The following is a 23,186-nucleotide window of genomic DNA, read 5'->3' as shown; positions in this document are numbered from 1 at the left end:
TTTGTGTGGTGGTATTATTTGTGAATGGGATGGCTATATGTTTGTTAATAATACATTTTAAATAATTTAAAAGAAAAATTTTTTTCTTTTAGGTCTGAGATTGTGTCCATTTTTAGAGGACCATAAAGAAGACATTCTGTGTGGGCCAGTATGGCTTGCTAGTGGCCTTGATCTATCAGGGCATGCCGGGATGTTAACATTAACAAGCCCCAAACTTGTTAAAGGTAAAGTAATACAGTTGATGAAAGCAAAATAAATAATGTCATAATTATAAAATGTTTTTGTTTAAATGATGTGGAAAATGTCAGATACCTTTTTGTTTGGAACTTTAGAAATTCTACTAGCTACCGTGGGGTTATTTTTTCTTAAAAGTAACTGTACTTATGTGGAATTTCTGGTCCTACTTTTAATGTTTTGATCCTACTTTTGTATCTGCTCCTCCCTCTCCCCCACCACGGGGAATGGAACTCACAACCTTGGGCCAGCCAGTGTATCTGCTTTTGGATGATACATAAAGGAATGTCTACAGAGTGACTGAGCAGCCCTTTTACAAATAATCAAGTAGGATATTTTATCATTTTTTCCTGTCCTATCACTTTAGAGTACCATGTTTTCCAAGGGTTTATGGTTTTGTACTAAGAATTGAACTGAGGACCTTTCACTTGCCAGGCAGGTACTTTTGCCACTGAGCTATATCCCTGGCCTTTATATTTTTGTAATGTCTTTTCTTTTTGGTTTTTTTTTTTTTTTTTTGGTCTTTTTCCTTTTTATCGGTACTGGGGATCGAACTCACGACTGCCTGCTTGCAAGACAGGCACTTATGCCGCTGAGCTAAATCCCAGCCCCGTAATATCTTTTCTTAAATGCGATTTTTATAGTTTTGATGGTGTAGTTATAATTTGTATGTCCTATGTTAATATTAATGATAATGAATGCATATTTTAAAAATAATTGGCTGATGAATAGAAAATAAGAAAACTATAGCAGTGGAATTTACTTAGCCTTTATGTGTTATGGAGTGATTTAAAGCCAACCCCTAAAGTGTGTAGTTCAGTTGTTGAAAAAATTTGAAGAGGACATGTATATGTGTTGGGGGAGTGTTTCTTCTCCAAACCAAGAAAATAGCTTAATTGCTAAATAGCAACTATTTCATGTATATTCTGTTCACAAAATTTGTTCACATTCAGACGTGTATATTCATTTGCAGACATGATATACTCTAGTACCCATACCTGTTTGACTTTCCATGCTATAGCGCTGATTGTCAACCATCATTCAAAATTTCAGAAATGAAAGTTCAGAAATGAACAGTTCTGTAACTTTTAATTGCACATTGTTTTGAGTAGCATAATGAAACTTGTCTTCGTGTGCTCCATGCTGGTCTCTGTCCAACAAAGCTACACTATACATTCATTACTCATTAGTCACTTAATTATTAGAAGAATCTTGATTATCAGAGCAATTCTTGCAGTATTGCTGAGCTCATTTGGAGTAAGCATTATCTTACTTAATAATGGCCTCAAAACCGAAGATTATTGGTTATGACGATTTGGATGTGTCAGAAAAATTGTATTGTTTTCTTTAAAGTAAACGTTCTTGTAAAGAAAGAAAACTCAGATGACTTGGTAGCTAAAATCTGTGATAAGAATGAATCTTCTGTGAAATTGTGAAGGAGCAAGAAATCTGTGGTAGTTTTGTTGTTGCACCTCTGAATGCAAACATTATTGTCATAGTGACTGAATAAATGCTTAAATGGCCAGGCGTGCGTGATGGTGTGTGCCTGTAATCTCAGTACTTCGGGAGGCTTAAGCAGAATAATCATTGCAAGTTTGAGATCAGTCTGGGCCACAAAGTGAGTCCAAGGCCAGCCAGCCTGAACTGCATAGTGAGACTCATGTCTCAAAAAGACTCAAGTAAATAAATAAATAAATACTAAAATGGAAAAGGCATTAGACTTTATCATAGTTTGTGTGTCGAGAAACATAGTAATGTGTTTAGAACTAAGCATGATTCCAGGGAATCATGGATACATGTGCCCATGAATATGCAGACTGTTGCATATGCAAGTTTTATTGTGCTATCTTAACAGAATCTCATTTCTTTGTTAAGTTTTTGTTTTTGTCTTTTTCGTTTTTATCGGTACCAGGGATCGAACTCACGACTGCCTGCTTGCAAGGCAGGCACTTATGCCGCTGAGCTAAATCCCCAGCCCCTCTTTGTTAAGTTTTTAAGTCATTATGATATGTTGGGTTTCATACTGGCATAAAGTCTTCAGCAGAAACTAGTAATATGTATTTTCATTGTTGAGCATATACAGTTTTGTTCAGTGAGACTATGAAACTTAAATTTTTATATCAAATAAAATTACTAGTTTAGCAAGTCCTGATGGTACATGCCGCAACCCCAGCACTTGGGAGGCTGAGGTATTATGATTGAAGTACATTCAAGGCCATCCTGAGCTTCATAGTGAGACCATGTCTCAAAATATCAAAAGCTAAAAAAAAAAAGTACTGAATTTTGACAAAATAGAGTGCCCTGTATCTAGAAAGCCTCCATATGTAAAAGCGCGACTTTCTTAGAATTTACTAGAGTTATTATCATTATTAATTTTATTTTATCAAATAGCTCTTAAGGGTTTTGGAACTTAAATTGTAAAGAGAAATAAAAGGGTGGGATTGAGCAAAGAAATTTTGAAATAGAAGATTAAGAAGTTACTAGGAGGTAGAATAGTACAGCAGTATGAAAAGTGTATCATCTGGGTGTAGCAGTGCACATCTTTATGCCTAATAAATGGCAGAGCCATTATTCAAGTCCACTAGAGCCTCTTAATCTAAAGACTTTAGATTTTTAAACTGCTGGTATACTATATGCAGTATATTTGGGCACATGTGTGTGTATGTTTAGATGTATATGTGCATAAGAGGACTGGATGGATACACATAATGATGGATACCACAATTATCCATTAGTGATATTTGAAGGACAGTTTTGTGTGTGTGTTTCTGTAGTTCACAAAACTTATACCATTAAACTGAATGATGTCATTAGAAGAAAATATGTCAAATACTTACAGTGATCAAAAATTTGTATTTTATATGGCTGATGTAACTTTGCTGATTTTTGTTTGTTTTTTGCTACTATCATATAAAAATTGTTATGTGTACTCAAACAGTGTAATTTGGAAATTCTGCCCTGGTATAGTTTGTTTTTTGTGACATTTTTATTTCGCTTGTTTCATGAATGTCAAAAATAGTTCACTTTTTCAGTTATTTATTCTGTTCTGTACCACTGCTCTAGGAATGGCAGGAGGAAAATATCGTTCATTTTTAATCCATGTCAAAGCAGTGAATGAAAGAGGAGCAGATGAGATTTGTAATGGTGGTATACGTCCTGTCGTAAGACTTCCATCTCTAAAACATCAGAGTAACAAGGGTTACTCGCTTGCTTCACTCTTGGCAAAAGTGGCAGCAGGCAAGGTATGACATCATCTTTTGAACCTGTGATAGTGGTTTTGTAAATATTGTGGAGGAAACTTGTCACCTCATTGGAAGTAGTATGACCCTCTAGTGATGTTTTATTTCACACTTGGTTTATACTTTTTCTTTGCTGTAATGTAAAAATACGTCATTATGAAGAAAATATTTTAAATTAGCTGCAGGTAATTACCTAGCTTTTCTAAGGTATTCTTAGTAGTAATTATTAACAGATTATTTTCCTTTGTAATTACTTTTAGATGGTCCTTATATTCTTAGTTGAGAATTTTTTCCTTTGTCTCCCATACTGGAAATTCACCATATTTTAAATTTTAATTTGTGTTGTTAACCATTTAATTTTTGTTAACCATTTGGCAGGATGCAGGAAGAGATATGTTTTAACCTTCATGGTAGATTTTCAGTAACTAGCTCTATGTCCAATGCAGGCTCTTCATAGTTGTCTGATCTTGGATTTCCCTGCACTCTATAAGGTTTTTCTTTACCCTCATTATTCATTAGTAACAACACCAGCAGTATCAGTAGCACCTGTATAGGTCTTTCAGTTTGTCAAGGACTCCTATGTACTTACCTGATTTAACCCTCAAAATAAGTTAAGCAGAGCAGATACTGTTATGTCCATTTTTTAATATTGAAAGTAAGTGACCCTTAGAGATTGAAAAGTTTATAGCTCTCCAAATGCTTATAAAGTGCTCTAACTGGAAATTGGACTCAGGACTTTGTTTTTTCTAATTTTTGATTATTGACGTGTTACGAATTTTTTTTAATTTTAAAGAGAATAAAACATAACAAAAACAAAACAGAGTAAAGTCAACCAAAACAAGGATATAAAACTGGTGCAGAACTTCAAGACAGGAAAGTAGGACAATAGCTAGCTTAGTATATCTCATCTTCACAATCGTTTTCCATTCCATCAGACAGTAAAATCAAATAAGACAGAACAAAGTCAAAATATTGAATAAGATAAAACAATAAATCAGAACATAACAAAATAGCCAGATACTGGATTTCAAACACAAGACAGAAGAAAATCCCCAAAATTTGCTATATTCTATATTGTTATTTTCCAGTGCTCAGACTACTGGCTTTAGGCCTGAAAAGTGGATCCAACAATACAAACCATTTAATTGTTTTTGTTCCTCAATTGCTATCAACTCAATCTGTACTTCGAACCAGCTGGTTACTTCCAGGGGTGGGATGGGGGCACTGGTCAGCTCACAGGGAGGACAGTCTGGCTTTTCACTTCTTGGACCCTGCATGTTTTGTGTGGCTTACCAGAAGGGCACACTGGCTTCTTGGTGGGAACCTCCCATGCCCAGCATGGCTTCTGCTGACTCACAGGGAGAAAGATCTCCATTGGTCATTAAAGTAGTGACTATATTTGTTTTAATTTTCTGTTATAGTCTGTGGAAAATTAGCTACTGATTATGAAAGTTATCTTTGTCTGTCTTCCTTTTTGACTTCCCGCTTTCCTTTGTGTCTGCCAGCCTTCCTTTCCTTTGCCTTTCCCCTCCCTTCCCTCTTTCCGATCTCCTGTCCAGCTGTGTATTCCACGTTGGCCTGGAATTCTTAGCAACTTCCTGCTTCAGCTTCCTGAATGTTGAAATTGCAGGCTTGAGCCACCATGCCCAGCTGAAAGCTATCATTTTAATTTGAAATTTATGTTTTGATAGTTTCTTAATGCAGTTATTTTTTCCTTTATTCTTAACTTTATAGTTTCATTTTTTCTTTTAATATTCTATTTTTGTATGTTTAGGAAAAATCATCTAATGTTAAAAATGAAAATGCAGGTGGTACTCGTAAATCTGAAAATCTCCGGGGCTGTGACTTACTTCAGGAGGTCTCAGTCACCATTCGAAGATTTAAGAAAACCTCAATTGCTAAAGAAAGGTAATTTCATTTGATTGTATTACTCTGTTTTGTTTTTTGTTTTACTGTGATATGGACTGGACCTGGTACCTCAGCCATGGTAGCTAGTGTTCCCGCTTGAGCCACATTCCCACTCCTGTAAAAAATTTTTTTGTTTTGTTTTGAGGCAAGATTTTTGCTAAGTTGCCCAGGCTACTCTTGCTTGAGTTTGCAATTGCCCTGCGTTAGCCTCCCAGGTTGCTTGGGTTATAGGCATGTACCACCATGCCCAGCCTCTGTTATTCTTATAGTAATAACAGTGCAAAACATGCCAACAAACACAAAAGTGGAAAACGAAATTTTTGCCTGAAAATGTTATATTTGCTTCCCATCTTCTTAGTGAGAGTATGAGGTGACTTTCTAATTCATTATTATCCCTAAGTGTACACACTATTTTTTTGTAAATTTCATACTATTTAAAACTTTATGTAAATTATTACACATATGCCGCTCTGAAAAGTATGTTTTCTTTCATTTAAAACTTTATGTAAATTATTACACATATGCTACTCTGAAAAGTATGTTTTCTTTTGAGTGATGCTAAGCATCAAACCTAGCACCTTGTTCATGCTAGGTAACTACTTTACCACTAAGCTACATCTCTGGCCCTAAAAGATAGTTTTGGAAATATTAATGAAGTTGTGTTTAGAATGAAACATGATCAACCAGTTTGTCATAGCTTTAGTCTTAAGAGTTGTATTTTGATGGGTCTTATATGTTTTCTTTTTGTAGAGTGCAGCGATGTGCCATGCTACAATTTTCAGAGTTTCATGAGAAGCTCCTTAACACTCTTTGTAGAAAAGCAGATGATGGCCAAATCACTGAACATGCTCAGAGCCTTGTATTGGATACTCTCTGTTGGTTGGCTGGGGTACATTCAAATGGACCTGGAAGGTTAATAATTAAGATTCTGCTTACCACTGCTGATTGCTCTTTGGAGTGTTATGATTTGGAGTTTAAGATGAATCTAAATGACTTACATTGTTTTTCAGCTCAAAGGAAGGAAATGAGAGCCTACTTTCAAAAACACGAAAACGTCTTTCAGACATCGTCCGTGTTTGTTTTTTTGAGGCAGGACGAAGTATAGCCCATAAATGTGCCCGATTCCTAGCCTTGTGCATTAGGTTTGTGTGTTTCTAATTTGAAAGCCTACTTTCTATGCACCTTTAGCTTGGATGTTTGATACCATATTTGCGTTGTAATTTGGTTTTTGTTGTCTGAAGTATACAATGTAGAACTTTTTTTTTTAATCGGTACCTGGGATCAAACTCACGACTGCCTGCTTGCAAGGCAAGTGCTTATGCTGCTGAGCTAAATCCCCAGCCCCAACAATGTAGAACTTTTAAAAGCTAAATGTGGTTGGTGAAATCCTGAAATAGAATTTTGGGTTCTTAGGACCAAACTCCATGTTAAATAAGTCTTAATATAAGATGTATGCTGGGCTTTTCTGCTTGTTAATAATAGTTTGGAGAATTTGGTAAGAGGAAAGCCTTCTTTCACTGTCATTCAAAACTCACTTCTTGCCTTTTTTTCACCAGAAGCTAGTCCCTGTCTTACATGTCTTAATGGACAATTGTCTAAAGTCATGCATATCATTTTCTGAAAATCCTGAAAACTTACTCTCTAGGAAGTAAGAGCTAATGGTAAATGCAGATTACACTTGCCTATAGGTCCTTTGTAGTAAAGGTACTTGTTTAATACACAGGAAAATAGTTACAAAGATTTAGTATAAGTAGTTCCTTCTACCTTGCAGTATGTTTACAGGGCTTTAAAACAGAATTTTCTTAGCAGTGTGAATACCTTTTGAGGCCAGGGATAGCTCAGCAGTATAGCACATGCCTGGCAAGTCTGAGGTCATGAGTTTGGTTCTCAGCACAAAAACAAAAAGAAGAAAAGAAAATTTAAAAAAAAAGACAAAAAGTTATCAATACATTTCGAAGAATTTTAAGTACTGTGCCATGCTTAGGGTTGAATTTAAACCCTGAATAATATCTTTACAGTTTTTCTTTTTAAAATTTTTCAGTAATGGCAAATGTGACCCATGTCAGCCTGGATTTGGATCTGTTTTGTTGAAGGCTTTACTTGATAATATGTCATTTTTACCTGCAGCAGCAACTGGTGGTATGTAAAATTATTTAATTGCAAATATAGCCATTGGATGTATCCTGTTAACTGTTTTTTCTTTGTTAACTCTTGTTTCTATTTCCTATCTGTATTTTTTAAAATAGGTTGATAACTTGTGATTGGATGGTCATGTATTTTCTTTTTAATAATATTTCTAGGAGTTTTGATTGACATTAAGTATTAAGTCATCTCAATTTATGTATTTTTCTGTACTTCATTAAAATCTTTTAATAATTTGGTTGTTTACTGAGTGTACACCAGGTGTCTTAGACTAAAATACCAGAAAGTGCCAGGGAGACAACACAATAAGTAAAATGGTTCAGGTTCCATTCACGTGCATATATTTTGAGTGATCGGGAAAGGACTGACAAACTAAGCACCATAGAAGGGACCATTGATTTATAGAGTTTAAAAATTCTATAGAAAGGCTTATTTAAAATAAAGCAACCCCACTGGTATAGTACCATATATCTGTAATTCAAGCCTTCACTTGGGAGGTTGAGGCTCGAGGATTGCCATGAGTTCAAGAACAGCCTTCATTATGTAGTAAGACCAAGACTCAAAAACATTAAAAAATAAACAAGAGACAACTTCTTAAGATAGCACATACATGAATTAATGATTTTTTAAATGTCCTCTTGTTGTTTTACACTGTTAGCACAAAGGTACTAATTTGGCCCATTAACCTAATTTTTATTTTCTTTTTGTGGATATTTCTCAAAATTTTATAGCTATCTCATTCAGCGAGTTGAAATGAGATTTGTATTTCACTAGGATTTGATCTTCATGGTAAACCAGAAAATAATGCTTCTCAAAGTTAGTTGGTAAATGATTATTTTACCATTATTATAATTTAGATAAAGAGACTTTGAATTTACTTGATCATGTTACTTAAAACTCTTAACTCTTTAACTCTGTAACATAGTATAGAGTAGACTCATTTGTTCACTATAATAGTATCTGAGGTTTAAATGTTTCTTGAGTATAGTTTTAGAGATAGAATGCTTAAGATCTGACATGTCCATAGTAGTTAGACATCTTAATATTTATAAAATAAAATATACAAATGAACAACTTTTAAGCCATATTCCCCTTGTATCTAACTTTTTCTTAATTCACTTGCTAAAGTATGCATTAAAGGGGCATTCACAGTCACCCTACATTATAACAATCATAACTACCTAGATTCACTTGATAGCACTTCTCAAGTATATTCAAAATTCTTTGTGTAGGACTATGCCTCAGGTTGTGGTCCATTGTGGTAATTGATTTTTCCTTGTAATTTCTGCTTGAAAGATTTTATTTCTAGAAAAAGGAAGTATCTTGGTAGCAAAAGGAAGTTTATTGGTAAATATGAAACCTGGAGTTTTCTCTATTAGCAAAAAAGGAAAAGGAAACATTTTGTTGTTACTTTTTTTCAGGTTCTGTTTACTGGTATTTTGTCCTACTGAATTATGTTAAAGATGAAGATTTGGCAGGGTGTAGTACAGCTTGTGCATCTTTGCTTACTGCAGTGTCCAGACAGCTGCAGGACAGGTTGACACCAATGGAGGCTTTACTTCAAACAAGGTACAGTATTTTAACATAGGTAATTATTAGTAGTGGACCTTTGTGGATATAAAACCACCTTTGCACAGAAGTGTCACTTAATATACATGCTTAAGATACTATTTTCCTTGAAAAGGTATGTTCAATTTTTTGCAAAATGATATTAGCTAAAGATTTTCCTTCTGTCTAATTCATCTGAAACTACTCTAACTTTGAAAGAAAATGCTATTGATTGATTGGGGCCTATATATACTTACTACTTAAAAATGCAATGACTTGCAAATGAAAGAAGTACCTAATTGATTGATTTCTCTATTTTTACAACTTTATAGATGTAATTATACAAATGGCTTTTTATTTTTACCTAATATTCTTTGCTGCTTATGTTTCTAAAATCTCAACATAATGAAGTATCAAGTGTTTAAATTTGAATTTGTGCCGAATCATCAGCTTTTGAAATACTGATTTAATTATAGAACTGATTTTTCTAACCACTTTGGAAATCTTGAGGCTGCTGAAATTTTCCTGAGAACATTTGTTCTGTCATTGTAGTGATTGAAGGGGTCAAACTGCAGATGACAGTCTGTTTGCATTAACTGCCAGCATATTGGAGTTATACTTACTTGAGTGTCTGTATACTGTCTTTGGAAGTATAGATTCATAAAACAGAATTATAGTGAAACTGAATTTGATCAGTTAGTTAAACATGGCAACTATCTCCCTCTGCTGTCTTAAGTCAGACTACTTTTAAGACTACTTTCTTAATTAAAGTAAAATTGATAGTAAAATTGTTTGTACATTATTTTATTTTTCAGATATGGATTATATAGCTCACCGTTTGATCCAGTCCTTTTTGATTTGGAGATGAGTGGCTCGTCTTGTAAAAATGTGTACAATAGCAGCATTGGTGTTCAATCAGATGAAATTGATTTATCAGATGTCCTTTCAGGTAGTGACTTGTTTTATTTAGTAAAGGAATTTCTAAATGTTATAACCTGGGTTTGAGCTAGTACATTGCTTGATACATTGTGTTTACCATGTTGTCCTTAGAACACTAAAATTCTTCAGAAGTTAACATTTGTTAAGTTTTAAAGTGTTTGCCCCAATTTCTTAGTTTCTATTTCCCTCTCCAAAAAAAAAAAAAAAAAACCCAACAGGTTGAATATCCCTAATATAAAAATTCAAAATCTTGACATGCTCATTGGATTTCAGAGCATTTTTGATTCCAGATTAGGACTACTCAAGCCAGTGGCTGGGGATTTAGCTCAGCGGCATAAGCGCCTGCCTTGCAAGCAGGCAGTCATGAGTTTGATCCCTGGTACCGATAAAAAGGAAAAAGACCAAAAAAAAAAAAAAAAAAAAAAAAAAAAAAAAAAAAAAAAAAAAAAAAAAAAAAAAAAAACAGGACTACTCAAGCCCTAAGTTTGTATAAATATTCCAAAATCCAAAAAGTGCTAAGATTAGAAATACTTCTGTTCCCAAGCATTTAGGATAAGGTATAGTCAACCTGTATTTTATTGTCATCTTTGAAAGCATTATTTATTTTCTGCTTTCCTTATGTGTAAATACAATTTTAATGTTCATTATACAAATTTGATTTATATGCTGTATCCTTTTAAATTGTTCAGCGTACCTTTGTTCTCCATAAAATGCCAGTACATGTGAATTCAGAAATCTAAAATTAATATATACTTACTTTTAATAAGCAAGAATGCAGAAAGTAGAACGTAAATTTTTAAGTACTTGCTATCACTCACTGAAAGTAAGGTTTGTTTACAAATATGTCTTACATATTTCTGAAGAATCTGCTTTTATAATGTATGTGTGATTTTCATGTTCTTGAACTTGAATCTGCTTTTACAATGTATGTGTACATTTCATGTTCTTGAACTTGGTGTTTATCTTCGTTGGCTGAAGCAATGGCCATGCGAAGTTTTCTTCCCATTTAATTGCACTCAATGCAAGTGTTGATAGTAAACCAAAATATTAGAAATTGTATTTTCAAATGCATTAAAACTAATTGCTACATTAAATATAAGTAAATTTGGGGAGTTAATTTCATTTGATGTATTGAAATTTATGACCTACAAAATAGTAAAAGAGAAAGATCGACCACTAGGAATACAGTGTGAAATACCACAACCCTAACCCTTCTACCCACTCATTGTTACTTAGATCTTTACCTATTAAGTTTATTTGCTATATATACTCATTACCATTTCTAGGAGAAGAGATCATACTAGCCATATTGATCTGTCGCTTTGTTTTTAATGGTTTACATTGCCTTGAGTTTATGTGTTGGTACTTAGGGTTAGGGTTAGGGTTAGAGTTCTGTTTGATGACTTAGCCTCTCATTACCTTATACCTATCTTACCAACTCTGACTACTTTATACCCATTGTTTATCTAAAAGACCCATCAGCTAGGGCATGCCAGTTTCATTGGGACTTTGGTGGGTAGGCTTGAGCTAATAATGTAGGTGCCTTTAGTATACTACCGCACAGGCAAAGATCCCTTAGAGTATAAGGAGACAGTAAGATTGAGGCGATGCTTTCTGGCATTCAAGTTTACGAGAGCAGCCATATTCACTAAAGAACACTCAGAAGAGGAGAAATAGAAATCACGATACATCTCTGAAAGCATGTCTTGTCATCTTACTCATCATTATTATCCTCACCGCATTTCTTTCCAACTAGTGGCATGAGCTGCACAAGACAGAGGTTATCCTCAATAACTCTTATGCCCCACATTGAGTCTATTACTCCATCTTACCTATTTTGCACCCATGTTTATTTAAATTCTGCTTAATATCTTATCTACAGTGACTTGGTTATAGTTCATGCCATACTTACTTGGAACATAGACTGAAAAATAGCTTTTGAATTGATCTTCCTTTATTGGTTTGTTCTTCACTTCATTAGTTTCTCCACATTGCAGTAAGTGCAGTCTTTTTTGAATGCAAGCCCAGTCACTAAGTTTCTCTCCTCTCCATGCTTCTTAAGACGCCATTTTCCTAAAGTTCAGGGTTTCTAATGTAGCATACAAAAATTAGACTCTTTATTATTTTTTTTTTGCTATTGTTTTATCTCCTTTCTTTGATGCAGCGTTTGTCCAAATATTGTCCATAGACTTCCTCAATGTTCCTATAATCCTTTAAGGAGACCTAAAATGTGGGTACTATTTTTGTAACAGTATAGCGTTATTAGGCATTTTAAAGTTAACATTTGTACTGATTGTGCAAAACATGTTCTTCTCTATGCATTTGAAATAAAAATGTGAATTTCATTTATGAATTAACTTAATGAAGCAGAACTTATTAACCATAAAAATTTGAATCTGTTACTATACATCTTTCAAGTACTGTATGAGCAGATGAAAAATACACTCAGAGCACTTCTATATGCTGAAGTCACATGGTTGTTTCAGGGAAGTACATTTTTGTAATTGCTTGAATTGCAGTCTAAATTGATTGTATGTTTTATGGAACACCATTTTTATTTGCTAGAATGACTGGTAGGCAAACTGTGCACATTCAGACTTGTTATTTGGCATTTGTTTTCTTAAAATTGAATGATTATAATCTGTTCACTTGGGGAGAAGTTTGTAGTATTTGAATATCCTACAATGGCGTGTATCAACATTTGAAAGATTTGTATACAGTAATGTTTCTTGGATGATCTATGCATGATATATGTCACTATTCCACATGGGTAAAAGTTCTTTGGAAGTACAAGGTACACCAGTTTATATTCTTTGTTTTCCGTCCCCTTCTCCTGCTTCTCCTTCTCTTGCCCTTCCCTTATAGAGTCTCACTATGTAGACCTGGTTGGCCTTGAACTCACCATGTAGACCAGGCTGACCTTGAACTCATGGTGCTTCTCCTACTTCAGCCTCCCAACTGCTGGGATTACAGGCATGCCCAGCATACCGGTTAATCTTAACAGAGTTTTAGAAGCTCTAGTATTTAAGGAGCTGTGTCATTTTTCAGCTATTTAAACATGTAAATGATGTGTCCAGCTCAGTTGTCGAAATTTCTGAGGGGCAGATGGTGGAGGATGAAGAAATGAAGACAAGAGTCAGAATGCAGAAAACTGAGGTCAGGTGGACCTCTTGTCTCTGGATGGAAGAGAAGAACTACCCAATGACTGCAGCACTTTTATTTATACACTGCAGGTTGATGTCACGTGACACCCCTGTGCCTATCACCTTGTTTGCGTGGCTTGCTTTGAGCACAGATTGATTTTGTAATCCTTTTGCCCTAGCCTTCCAGAATGGTGGGATTATAGGCATGTACCACTATTAGATATTTAGAAAATAGCAATTTTTAATCAAAATACATGCTTTGTAACATCTGTTGGGTTTTTATTATTGAGTTAATATTCATAATTTTTTTGTTTCAGAATTTCTGTGGCATAACCAGTATATGTCAAACCATTGGAAGTAAAGGTTTCTTTGTATTAAAATTATTTTATATATTATGCTTTTAGGATTTGGAATTGTTCCTGTAGCCATATTGCTCTATTTTTTTCCTTTTCAAATCCATTTTATTCAAGGATAAAAAGAAAGAAAGAAAGAAACTACATCAAATTTTCAAAGCTCGTCAGTTGGAGGCAGCAGTGGGCTTACATATTGTCATCCCTAGATCATTCACCCAGAGCTTAAGACATCTGCATGTAGTTATCCGAACAATACCAGCACAAATCTTTTCTCTTCAGTGAACTCAGAGAAACCAATAGTATAACTGTCTTAACTGTTTTTATATACATACTTACATACATGTTTTTTCTTTCAGCTTGTTACATTAATGAAACAATATAGCGTTTACACGTGTGTCTTATTTGTTTCGCTAATGAGTATATTCTTAAGGTACATCTTTTTACCTATAAAAGTGTACAGTTTATTATTCATGTTGTTTGTTTTTATGTATGCTATGCTTTCTATTGTAGACATTTTCACTCATATTTCTGTTTTCTCTTACCCCTAGTGCGAACATTTTAGAGCTTTCAATGTTAAGAAATCTCCCACTGTGGCACATGTGCCATGGTGAATAAATACATAGCAATCTCTTACTCTTCTCATGAGTCTCATCATTTTATTGGGGAAATATTATCTTACCTTGTGCCTCAAAATTGATCTCTTCTAGGTCAGGTGTGGTAGCACATGCCTGTAACCCCAGCACTCAGGAAGCCGAGGTAGGAAGATGGCCACAAGTTCAAGGCCAGCCTTGAACTACATAGTGAGTTCAAGATCAGCCTGAACTGCATAGTGAAACTCTGTCTCAGACTTAAATTTAAAAGAAGAAAATCTCTTCTTGATGTACTAGTCCTTTATAAATTTTCCTTGAAACCCTGTCTCAGACTTTGTACTAGTCCTTTATAAATTTTCCTTGAAACCCTGTCTCAGACTTAAATTTAAAAGAAGAAAATCTCTTCTTGATGTACTAGTCCTTTATAAATTTTCCTTGAAACCCTGTTTCAGACTTTGTACTAGTCTTTTATAAATTTTCATTGAAACCCTGTCTGAGACTTAAATTTAAAAAAAAGAAAATCTCTTCTTAATTTACTAGTCCTTTATAGATTTTCCTTAAATAAAGCATCATACTTTCAGTTAAATACACAGTGAATATATTGTTGAGAATATATGTCAGCCCTGACTTAGCCTTCATTTGCACACTGGAGAATAAGGCTATTACAGTTTAATCTGGCCTTTACTAACCCTTCAGATACTGATGACTATTCCATTTTTTTATCTTCTTGATCACTTCGTCTACAAATTCTGTTTACTTTGCCTTTTAAAGAATTATTCAGATACTGTTAACTCTGGAAAATTTGAAGACTAGTGAATATAATACATAGTGAAATACATTGACAATGTGAATTCTTTTGTGTTCTTTATTCTGGTTTCCTTGCTGTGATTCAATTTTTCTTTAGCTGTGACCATTTTTTAAAAAATCTATAGTAGTTTGTAGTATTCTTATAAAGTATAGTATCTCAAGAAAAATCTTATTAATGTTTGAATATATTTATTTAGCTTTGTTTTTATTGTTTGATGTTTACACAGTTGATGCCTGTTTCTGTTTCTGTGTCTGTCCCTTCTCTCTCTCTCTCTCTGTCTCTCTCTCTCTCTTTCTCTCTCTCTCTCTCTCTCTCTCTCTCTCTCTCTCTCTCTCTCTCTCTCTCTCTCTGTCTCCTCTTCCTCTCTCTCTCTTGGAATCGAACTCAGGACTTTCCACTTGCCAGGCTGTATCTCCAGTCCCCCTTAACATATTTTGATATTTTGCTTACTTTATAGTTTACATAATAGGTAATTTCAGGAGGTGTTTTTTTCTGCATTTGAAATTTAAGTTGTTGCTGAATGTAAATTCCATGGCTCATAGAAAACTGTTCCTGTTTCTTACTACTGTGAATGCTGCTAAATTGATTTTATGCAACTGGACCTTTGTAGCAAGGGAACTGGCATCTACTTTTGTGAGATTCCTTAATACCATGTTTATTGTTGAAGCACTCTGTAAAGATCATGCGTATATGTTCTTATTAAATGTGGAGTAGTCGCTGTAACTTTCAGTGACTTAGTCTTTGAAGAACATTTTTACATATAGTAGATTCTCTTTTTCTCTACTAGGAAATGGAAAAGTCAGTAGTTGCACAGCTGCTGAGGGTAGTTTCACATCCCTCACTGGACTTCTGGAAGTTGAACCACTACACTTTACTTGTGTGTCTACTAGTGATGGAACCAGAATAGAAAGGGATGATGCAAGTACGTTTACTGGTATATACCCTTCTTTTATTATATATTTTATGCAAAACATAAGCAAAAGTGGAATGTAAGTATTCAAATACCTGTTTTTACCCTGAGGATATCATTGCTGTCCTGTAAAGTGGAAACGTATGGGAGGGACATTTTGGGCTGGGAGGAAGTATAGTTTCATATTCTTAGTCAATTCATTGGTGTATTTGTTTGCCCAATTTCTCCTAGCTCTATTTGAATCCCTTTGTTTATATGTGTGTTCATTTTTACCAACTTTCTATATCATCTATGTGGAAAAAGGAGATTAAAACAAACTCCATGTTTCCATTACTGAGCTTTACTAATTATCAAATGATTGCCAGTATTTTTTGTGTATACTCTTTTAAAGTTACTAGTATATTTGGTGATGTTTTTGAGAAGGTTGGGATGAGTAAATAGAGAATACTGTTTCCTAATAATCCAAAGTAATTTAGATTTGATTGTCTTAAATATGTATGTGGTAAAGTTAGTGCTTAATAAATACCTTCATTTAAAAAATAGTTTTTGACTATTAATCAGTAGAAATATTAATTTTTAATTATTTCTCATTTTAGCATGAATATTAATTTACACGTGAGTTCTATTGCGACACATAATTGAAGTTGATAAAATTTAGTTTTTAAAAAAATTTAGCTTTTGTAGGTGATTTTATGTCTGTTTTACTGTAAATGAAGGATTTAAATACTGTCTTAAACTGATTTTGCTGGTGATAATTTTGTAAGTGGGTCTCTTTTTAATCTCTTCAACAGTTGTAACAAAAAGTGAAACAATTTCCAGGAGAAGTCATGGAATGTTAGTGTTATACTTGGCTTCAGAATGACAAATGATTTTAGACTTTAACAGCTTTTTATTTTAGTGCCCTTTCTTTCAGAATTGTGTTCTATCTTAATTGTGACAGTAATAGCTAAGTAAAATTCTGGGCATACAATTTTAAATTAGGGTTTTTAAAAATATGGCGATTAATAAGATCAGAATCAGTTTTTCTTGGACTGTTAAACGATCATTTTCCAAAGACTTAGAATTATATCGAAATAAAAACATTCTTTCAAATGTTGAGCTTTCAAAAAACTTCAGTTATAAACTATTCAGTTGTAAATATGGTTCTCTCCTTGATTTCATCATGAAATTAAGTTTTCAAGAGCTTAAGTTTTAAGAAAATTTGTTTGAATTAGTAATGCTTTCCAAAGAGTAAAGAAAATCTAAAGATATAAACCTCAGTTTAGCCAGGTGTGGTGGTGCATACCTGTAATCTCAGCTCTGGGAGTCTGAGACCAGGAGATCAGAAGTTTGAACCTCACCTGGGCAACTTAGCAATTTAGCAGTGTACTGTCTCAAAAAAATTTTTTTTTAGTTAATTAAAAAAAGTGTAGTTAAGTTTGAAGAGCAGAGTTCAAAGCCTTGTACCACAAAAACCTAGGTACGAAGGAACATTCCTTTATACCTTCCACCCATTTCCCTTCCTATAAAGCAAGCAGTGGAACTAGTTTCTTGTCTTTTCAGAGTTACTTATTTGTATAGAATAGATCTTTGTATTTCACCATCTTGAAACCATTACCAGCAGAGGAATTTTTATTAAGTGTTAGGGCAGCATTGTGTTAGGTGAAAGATGACTCTTTCCAAGCTTCCTGTTCACTGTTTTAAAACACAGCCCTTGTTAGGTGTTAGAAAGATAGGTCACCAGATTTCCGGAACTTTCTTTGCTTTCCACTGTTTGTTAGCAAATAACTTTACTTCGCTCATCTTTCATTTTATTTTGGTGTGTTTGTTGGTTTGTTTTTGGGTACTGGGGATTGACCTCATGACCTGGCACTTGCCAGGCAAGTGCTTGTGCCACTGAGGTAAATCCTCAGCATCATCTTTAATTTTATTACCTGTAAAATGAGATTATAGCAGTATGTAATGTATATTATAACACAGTGGTAACTAATACTTTTCACTTAATATTTTACTGCTACAAAGATTTAATAAGTTGGTATAAGTTAATGTTGATTGTTTTGGCTTTGGCTTCCTACAGCCCTCGATTCTAATACGAGTTGTACCAGTATCACCTTTATAGAATAATTTTTCTTTGCTGATTCAGCTAGAAAGGGGAATATGACTCCTGCCTCACATACTTGTTCATGGTTAAAGGCAGCTGTTTGGTAATGCATATTAAATTTGTGCTATTATTGTACCAGTTTAACTTGCTAGTAAAGGTTCGTTATAAATAATGTTAATGCTATTAGACTTTCCTCCTGTCTCTTGTTTTAGGCTGACATTTTAGATTAAGTTGTGGGATTAAATTCTTATTTCAGCTTCTAGAATGCTTTTCATAAATATTTAATGGAAGAAAATGTGTCGTATTTTTAAATTTTTAGATGTCATATTTTTATCATTTAAAAATAATACTACTTTATGTGAAATATGTATTTCTCTCCATCTAAGTGCTCTGGGGAAACATAGTTTATTTCTTAAGTTCAAAAGATGTAAGATGTTTTTCATCTTTAATGATTTTATTAAAATTTTTTTATCAAATAAAATTCTATAGTAGAAATATTTATAACTTAGAAAACAAAGTGGCTCTAATTTTTCTTTGCTTTAGAAGTCATTCTCAGATCTTCTTAGAACTTGAATACCAGTGTTATCAATATTTCTGCTATTAAAATTTTCCTATTTTCTCATGATTCCTTTTTTTAAAAATTAAAATTTGCTATAGTTCTAGTGTCAAAATAGTATACTTTTGATTCTTTTCTTTGTAAGCTTTTTCTTCATCCTGGTGTCTTTGTTTTTGTTTTCCCTTGTCTTATGCCAGTGAGTTCCTTCGGGGTTACTCCTGCAGTAGGTGGACTCTCATCTGGGACAGTTGGGGAAGCCTCGACAGCACTGAGTTCAGCAGCCCAGGTAGCTTTGCAGTCTCTCTCTCATGCAATGGCTTCAGCCGAGCAACAGCTACAGGTGCTGCAAGAGAAACAGCAGCAGCTTTTGAAGCTTCAGCAACAGGTTGGAGACTATTTGGCTCTTTGTTCATGCTGTCTCTAAACTTCAAAAGCTGAAAAAGTACTGTAAAAAATGACCATTATTTTCATAAAGGAAAATAGGTTGAACAGTGTGAGTTAACCATTTTCAACAAAAAAAATGAGGTAAAGTCTTTGTGATACGTTTAAATTTATTGAAGTTGTAGTATTACATTTTATTGGACACATTTGAGGAAATACGATCAATTTTTTTTTTTTCATATTCCATTTGAACACTCTTGATCAAACATTATAGTTGCCCGCTAATCATTTTCGTGGAATAAAGAACCTAAAACAGCATTTAAAAGACCAATTAAATTAGGGTGACTTCAAATTTAGCAATAATGAGAAATGCTTGATAGATTTTTATTGTGTCCTCAAGGACCCTGTGACAGTTTCAGTTGACAATATCAGTTTAGTTGACATGAGAATCCACCTCCTGTAAATATTTTGTTTAGAGCAGAACTTTTTTTTTTTTTTACATTTAATTGTTCTGCTTGCTTTTCACTTTCACTTTGAAAAATACACAAGACATTTTATATTGAGTATTTGAAGGAGTACATATATCAGAGCAGTGTTCCATTGATACTATGTCCAGTTTGGATTCATCATTTTTTAGGATGAATCATGTTTCTCTTATCGTGTTTCTCTTCATAATATTTATCCTTGTAATATACTCCATGAGTTAGGTAGGCAGGATTAGTCTATATGTGTTGCTTTTACTTCTTTTACAGAAAGCAAAGCTGGAAGCCAAGTTACATCAGACAACAGCTGCAGCAGCTGCAGCAGCATCAGCAGCATCAGCAGTAGGTCCTGTTCACAACTCTGTGCCTTCCAACCCAGTGGCCGCCCCTGGATTCTTCATTCATCCATCTGATGTTATTCCACCCACTCCAAAAACAACACCACTTTTTATGACTCCACCACTCACTCCACCCAATGAAGCAGTTTCTGTTGTGATTAATGCCGAACTTGCACAGCTTTTCCCAGGCTCAGTCATTGATCCCCCACCAGTCAATCTTGCTGCACATAACAAAAATTCCAACAAGTCGAGAATGGTAAATTACGTTTTAAATAGGCATTGGCTTATCCATTTAAAATGTTTTGAAGTAAACTCTAATGTTAGAAGGCAAAATAGTATTATACGTATTCATTATGTGAAATTAGGTTATTTTATAAAATATTGAAAAGTATACAACAGGAAAAGAAACATTAGTATTTTGATCAGTAGTTTTTATATAGTAAGAGTATTACCAATATAGAGCTCTACTCTTTTGTTTTCTAGAATCCACTTGGTTCTGGTCTGGCCCTTGCAATTTCTCATGCTTCACATTTTCTTCAACCTCCACCTCACCAGTCCATTATTATAGAACGAATGCATTCAGGTAATTTTTTAATTCTTTAAATTAATTTTCTTTGCCATCTGCTGGTCCTTATATGACTTTCTTCTATGAATTCAGTTTACCATTCCAATGTGAATAAATCACATTTGCTCTTGGGTAAATACATTTTGCCAAGAATAAGCATTTTGTAATGTTCAAGGTGTGTGATTTCTACATTGCATGAGAGTGCTCTTGCGCAGGTTTACTAATTTTGTTTTAACAATGAATTGGGTCTTTTATCTGAGACTTTGCCTGCTGGAGTATGATTAACATATAATATCTTACGTTGTTTTAATTAGTCATTCACCATTACACTTCAGAAAAGTACTCGTAACACTGGCATTAGTGTAATAAAAAAAAAAGATTAGCCAACAAAATGCTATTCAGTATGGTAACTGAGTAACATTTAATGGTCTTTTACTTGAAAATTTATGTAAGTTTGTCTTACGCTTATGATCTCGGGAGTTGCTTGCTTTGCTTTGCTCTTGTCTTTTTTCTGTTCTATTCCTTTCGTTACTTTTGGCTGAAATTTTTATTTTGGTACTTGCAGTATAACTCATGACCTCATGCTTCCCAGGCAGGAGCTCGTTTGTGCTGCTGAGCTTAAACCCCGCCCCCCATTTTAGCCTTTGAGACAAGGTCTTGCTGTGTAATTCAGGCTGGCCTTGAACTCATTATGTAGTCCAGACTAGCCTTGAACTCACAGCAATTCTCCTGTGTCAGCCTCCTGAAGGGTAGGTGCTTATTACAGAATATCTACAAATAATAGGAAGTTTTAATCTCAGCAACAGTACAGGTCAGCACTTGGAGGCTCTTAGTGGAAAAATGTGGATATGTCATGTATATTCCAAACAATATCTTTTTTTATTCCACCTCTTACGGTATTGGGGTTTGAACTCATGATCTTGCGCTTGCCAGGCAGGTGCTTACGCCACTGAGCTAAATCCCCAGCCCTGACACTTTTCACTATAGAAACAAACTGTACTTTTTTATTGTAAGAGCATGTGTTCCTTTTACCCAAATAATTATTAAGTGGCAATAGATATTATAATTTGTAATCAGTAAAAGTGAAAACTTGCTATTCTGGAGTCTTATGTATGGGCAGTTGTGTATAGTCCAATTTGGGTAGCATATAAACCCCTTGAGCTTGTTCTTTATATGTTGCTTAATATTGTTCTCTTTAGTTTTAGTTCTGGTCACTGCCTTTTTTCTTTTCTTGTTCCACTGAGAATAGGACTACTCCTAGAAGTTTTTAGGTGTTTTCCTTAATTATAAAATGCAGCAGATATATTAATGTGGCTACTTCTGCCAATGCAAAGTGAAAGAAAAATAATTTTGAAGTTTTTAGTGATGCACTTTATGTTTTACTATTTGAGCTTGTTTTTTATATTTTGCTTATAAAATGAAATGAAAATCTGGTATTTCTTCATTTCCTTATTCAGATACTGAGCTGAAGATATACTAGTGTCAGTACTGGGAAGGACATTGTTTGAAAGGAGCTATTTCCCTTGGAGGCCCTTTTAAGCTTTTTTTTTTTAATGATAAGGTTATTATATATGACTTTAGCCACATTTACAATTTACACAGTAAACTCAGTAGAGCATGCAATTCCAGGTTGGCCTAAAGTCATGTAATGTATTTTGGTATTTTAATATATTTAATTATGAAATTAAGAAAAACAAATAATGAGTCGAGGATATAGCTCAGTGCCACAGCAATTGCCTGGCGTGTGTGAGGTTCTGAGTTTGATTCCCAGTAGAAAAATAAAAATAAATCTACTAGCTGAAAGTGCAGATTATTGCTGTGCATTCTTTTTTTTTTTTAACTTTTATTTTAAAGAGAACAAAAGAAAACAATGAAACAAAGCAAATCAGAACAGGAAAATGAGCAACACAGCATTTCACAACAAAACAACTGGACATCAACTGTAGCTAACATAATGTCTCTTTTCTTTGAAATAGTGGAGCATACCTTCACACGCAATAATATCAAACATAACAATATAGTAAAAAAACATTCAAAAGCAATGAAAGCATTACAGGACTTCAAAACCAAATAACAGGAAATGAACAATGGCTGCTATACCTCATTTTCCTCAAAAAATTTGTCTATAACATCACACACAATAAAATCAAGTAAAACACAGTAGGATAGAACCAATCGAAACAGAAGAAAAAAAGCATGGTAGGACTTCAGAACAAGATGATAGTAAATCAGCAATAGCTACAATAATGTCTTGTTTTCTTCAAACTAGCGTTCATGCCATCTCACGTAATAAAATCAAACAAAACAATGAAATCAGACCAAATGAATGAAAGCATTATAAGACTTCAAAACAATATAATAGGAAACCATGATTACTATATTTCTCTTTATATTCAAAATAGCTACCCTTATCATCTGAAAGCATAAAATCGAAAAAAAGACAGGACAAGGCCAAATCTAATAAAATTATGTAAACAATGCAAGAGTTCAAGATAAGACAATATGAAATTGACAGTAGTTTCCACTTTTCCCTCCCTTTGTTCTTTTTTAAGATTTTATTTAAAGAAAGACTAAAAACAGAAAATGGGTAGAAATAATACATACTTTCAAAGAAAGACTAAACAGTAAGAAATCATTAGTTGATATTTACATAATTGTCCTCTTACAAATAATTATTCAAAGATGCAAAAGTGGAGCATATAAAGCGGGGTTTCAAACAAGACTGCAACCAGTTCTGTTCAACAAAAAATCACTCTGAGCAAAGAATAATAGTATTGATGGGTTTCACATTATGATACTCCTGGATCAGCACTGGGTACTGTAGTGTCTCTTTTTCTTCAGAGTATGTGTTCATTTTATCATGTGTGGTATGATCAGTTCTCATACTGTGTTTTCTTAATGTACTACATTTGCTAACTTAATTTTTAAAGTAAGTAAAGCTAATGTGTACAGCTGATTGTTTTCATAGTA

General features: G+C 33.9%; 1 protein-coding gene across 13 annotated transcripts in view; it reads left to right on the top strand.

Annotated features, from left to right (window-relative positions):
• The window catches only part of Birc6 (baculoviral IAP repeat containing 6), a 242,185-nt gene that overhangs the window by 87,312 nt on the left and 131,687 nt on the right, over nucleotides 1-23,186 (top strand). For 7 of the 13 annotated variants that reach the window (XR_010040847.1, XM_063230115.1, XM_063230081.1 and 4 more), the window contains 12 exons: nucleotides 93-224; nucleotides 3,298-3,476; nucleotides 5,248-5,381; nucleotides 6,132-6,293; nucleotides 6,392-6,523; nucleotides 7,423-7,520; nucleotides 8,945-9,092; nucleotides 9,887-10,020; nucleotides 15,692-15,838; nucleotides 18,648-18,835; nucleotides 19,584-19,907; nucleotides 20,135-20,234. Coding sequence is in view for 12 of the 13 variants with exons in the window: in XM_063230115.1 (XP_063086185.1) it covers nucleotides 93-224; nucleotides 3,298-3,476; nucleotides 5,248-5,381; nucleotides 6,132-6,293; nucleotides 6,392-6,523; nucleotides 7,423-7,520; nucleotides 8,945-9,092; nucleotides 9,887-10,020; nucleotides 15,692-15,838; nucleotides 18,648-18,835; nucleotides 19,584-19,907; nucleotides 20,135-20,234 (1,878 nt within the window). In the remaining variant the exon portion in view is untranslated. The remainder of the gene's footprint in view (nucleotides 1-92; nucleotides 225-3,297; nucleotides 3,477-5,247; nucleotides 5,382-6,131; nucleotides 6,294-6,391; nucleotides 6,524-7,422; nucleotides 7,521-8,944; nucleotides 9,093-9,886; nucleotides 10,021-15,691; nucleotides 15,839-18,647; nucleotides 18,836-19,583; nucleotides 19,908-20,134; nucleotides 20,235-23,186) is intronic. The other 6 variants (XM_063230123.1, XM_063230082.1, XM_063230065.1 and 3 more) reach the window with 4 other exon arrangements.

The sequence above is a fragment of the Cavia porcellus genome, unplaced genomic scaffold (assembly GCF_034190915.1).
Source record: "Cavia porcellus strain 051 isolate PalLab524CR breed Dunkin Hartley unplaced genomic scaffold, mCavPor4.1 scaffold_1, whole genome shotgun sequence".
NCBI lineage: Eukaryota > Metazoa > Chordata > Mammalia > Rodentia > Caviidae > Cavia > Cavia porcellus.
This window is presented reverse-complemented; position numbering and strand designations above follow the sequence as displayed.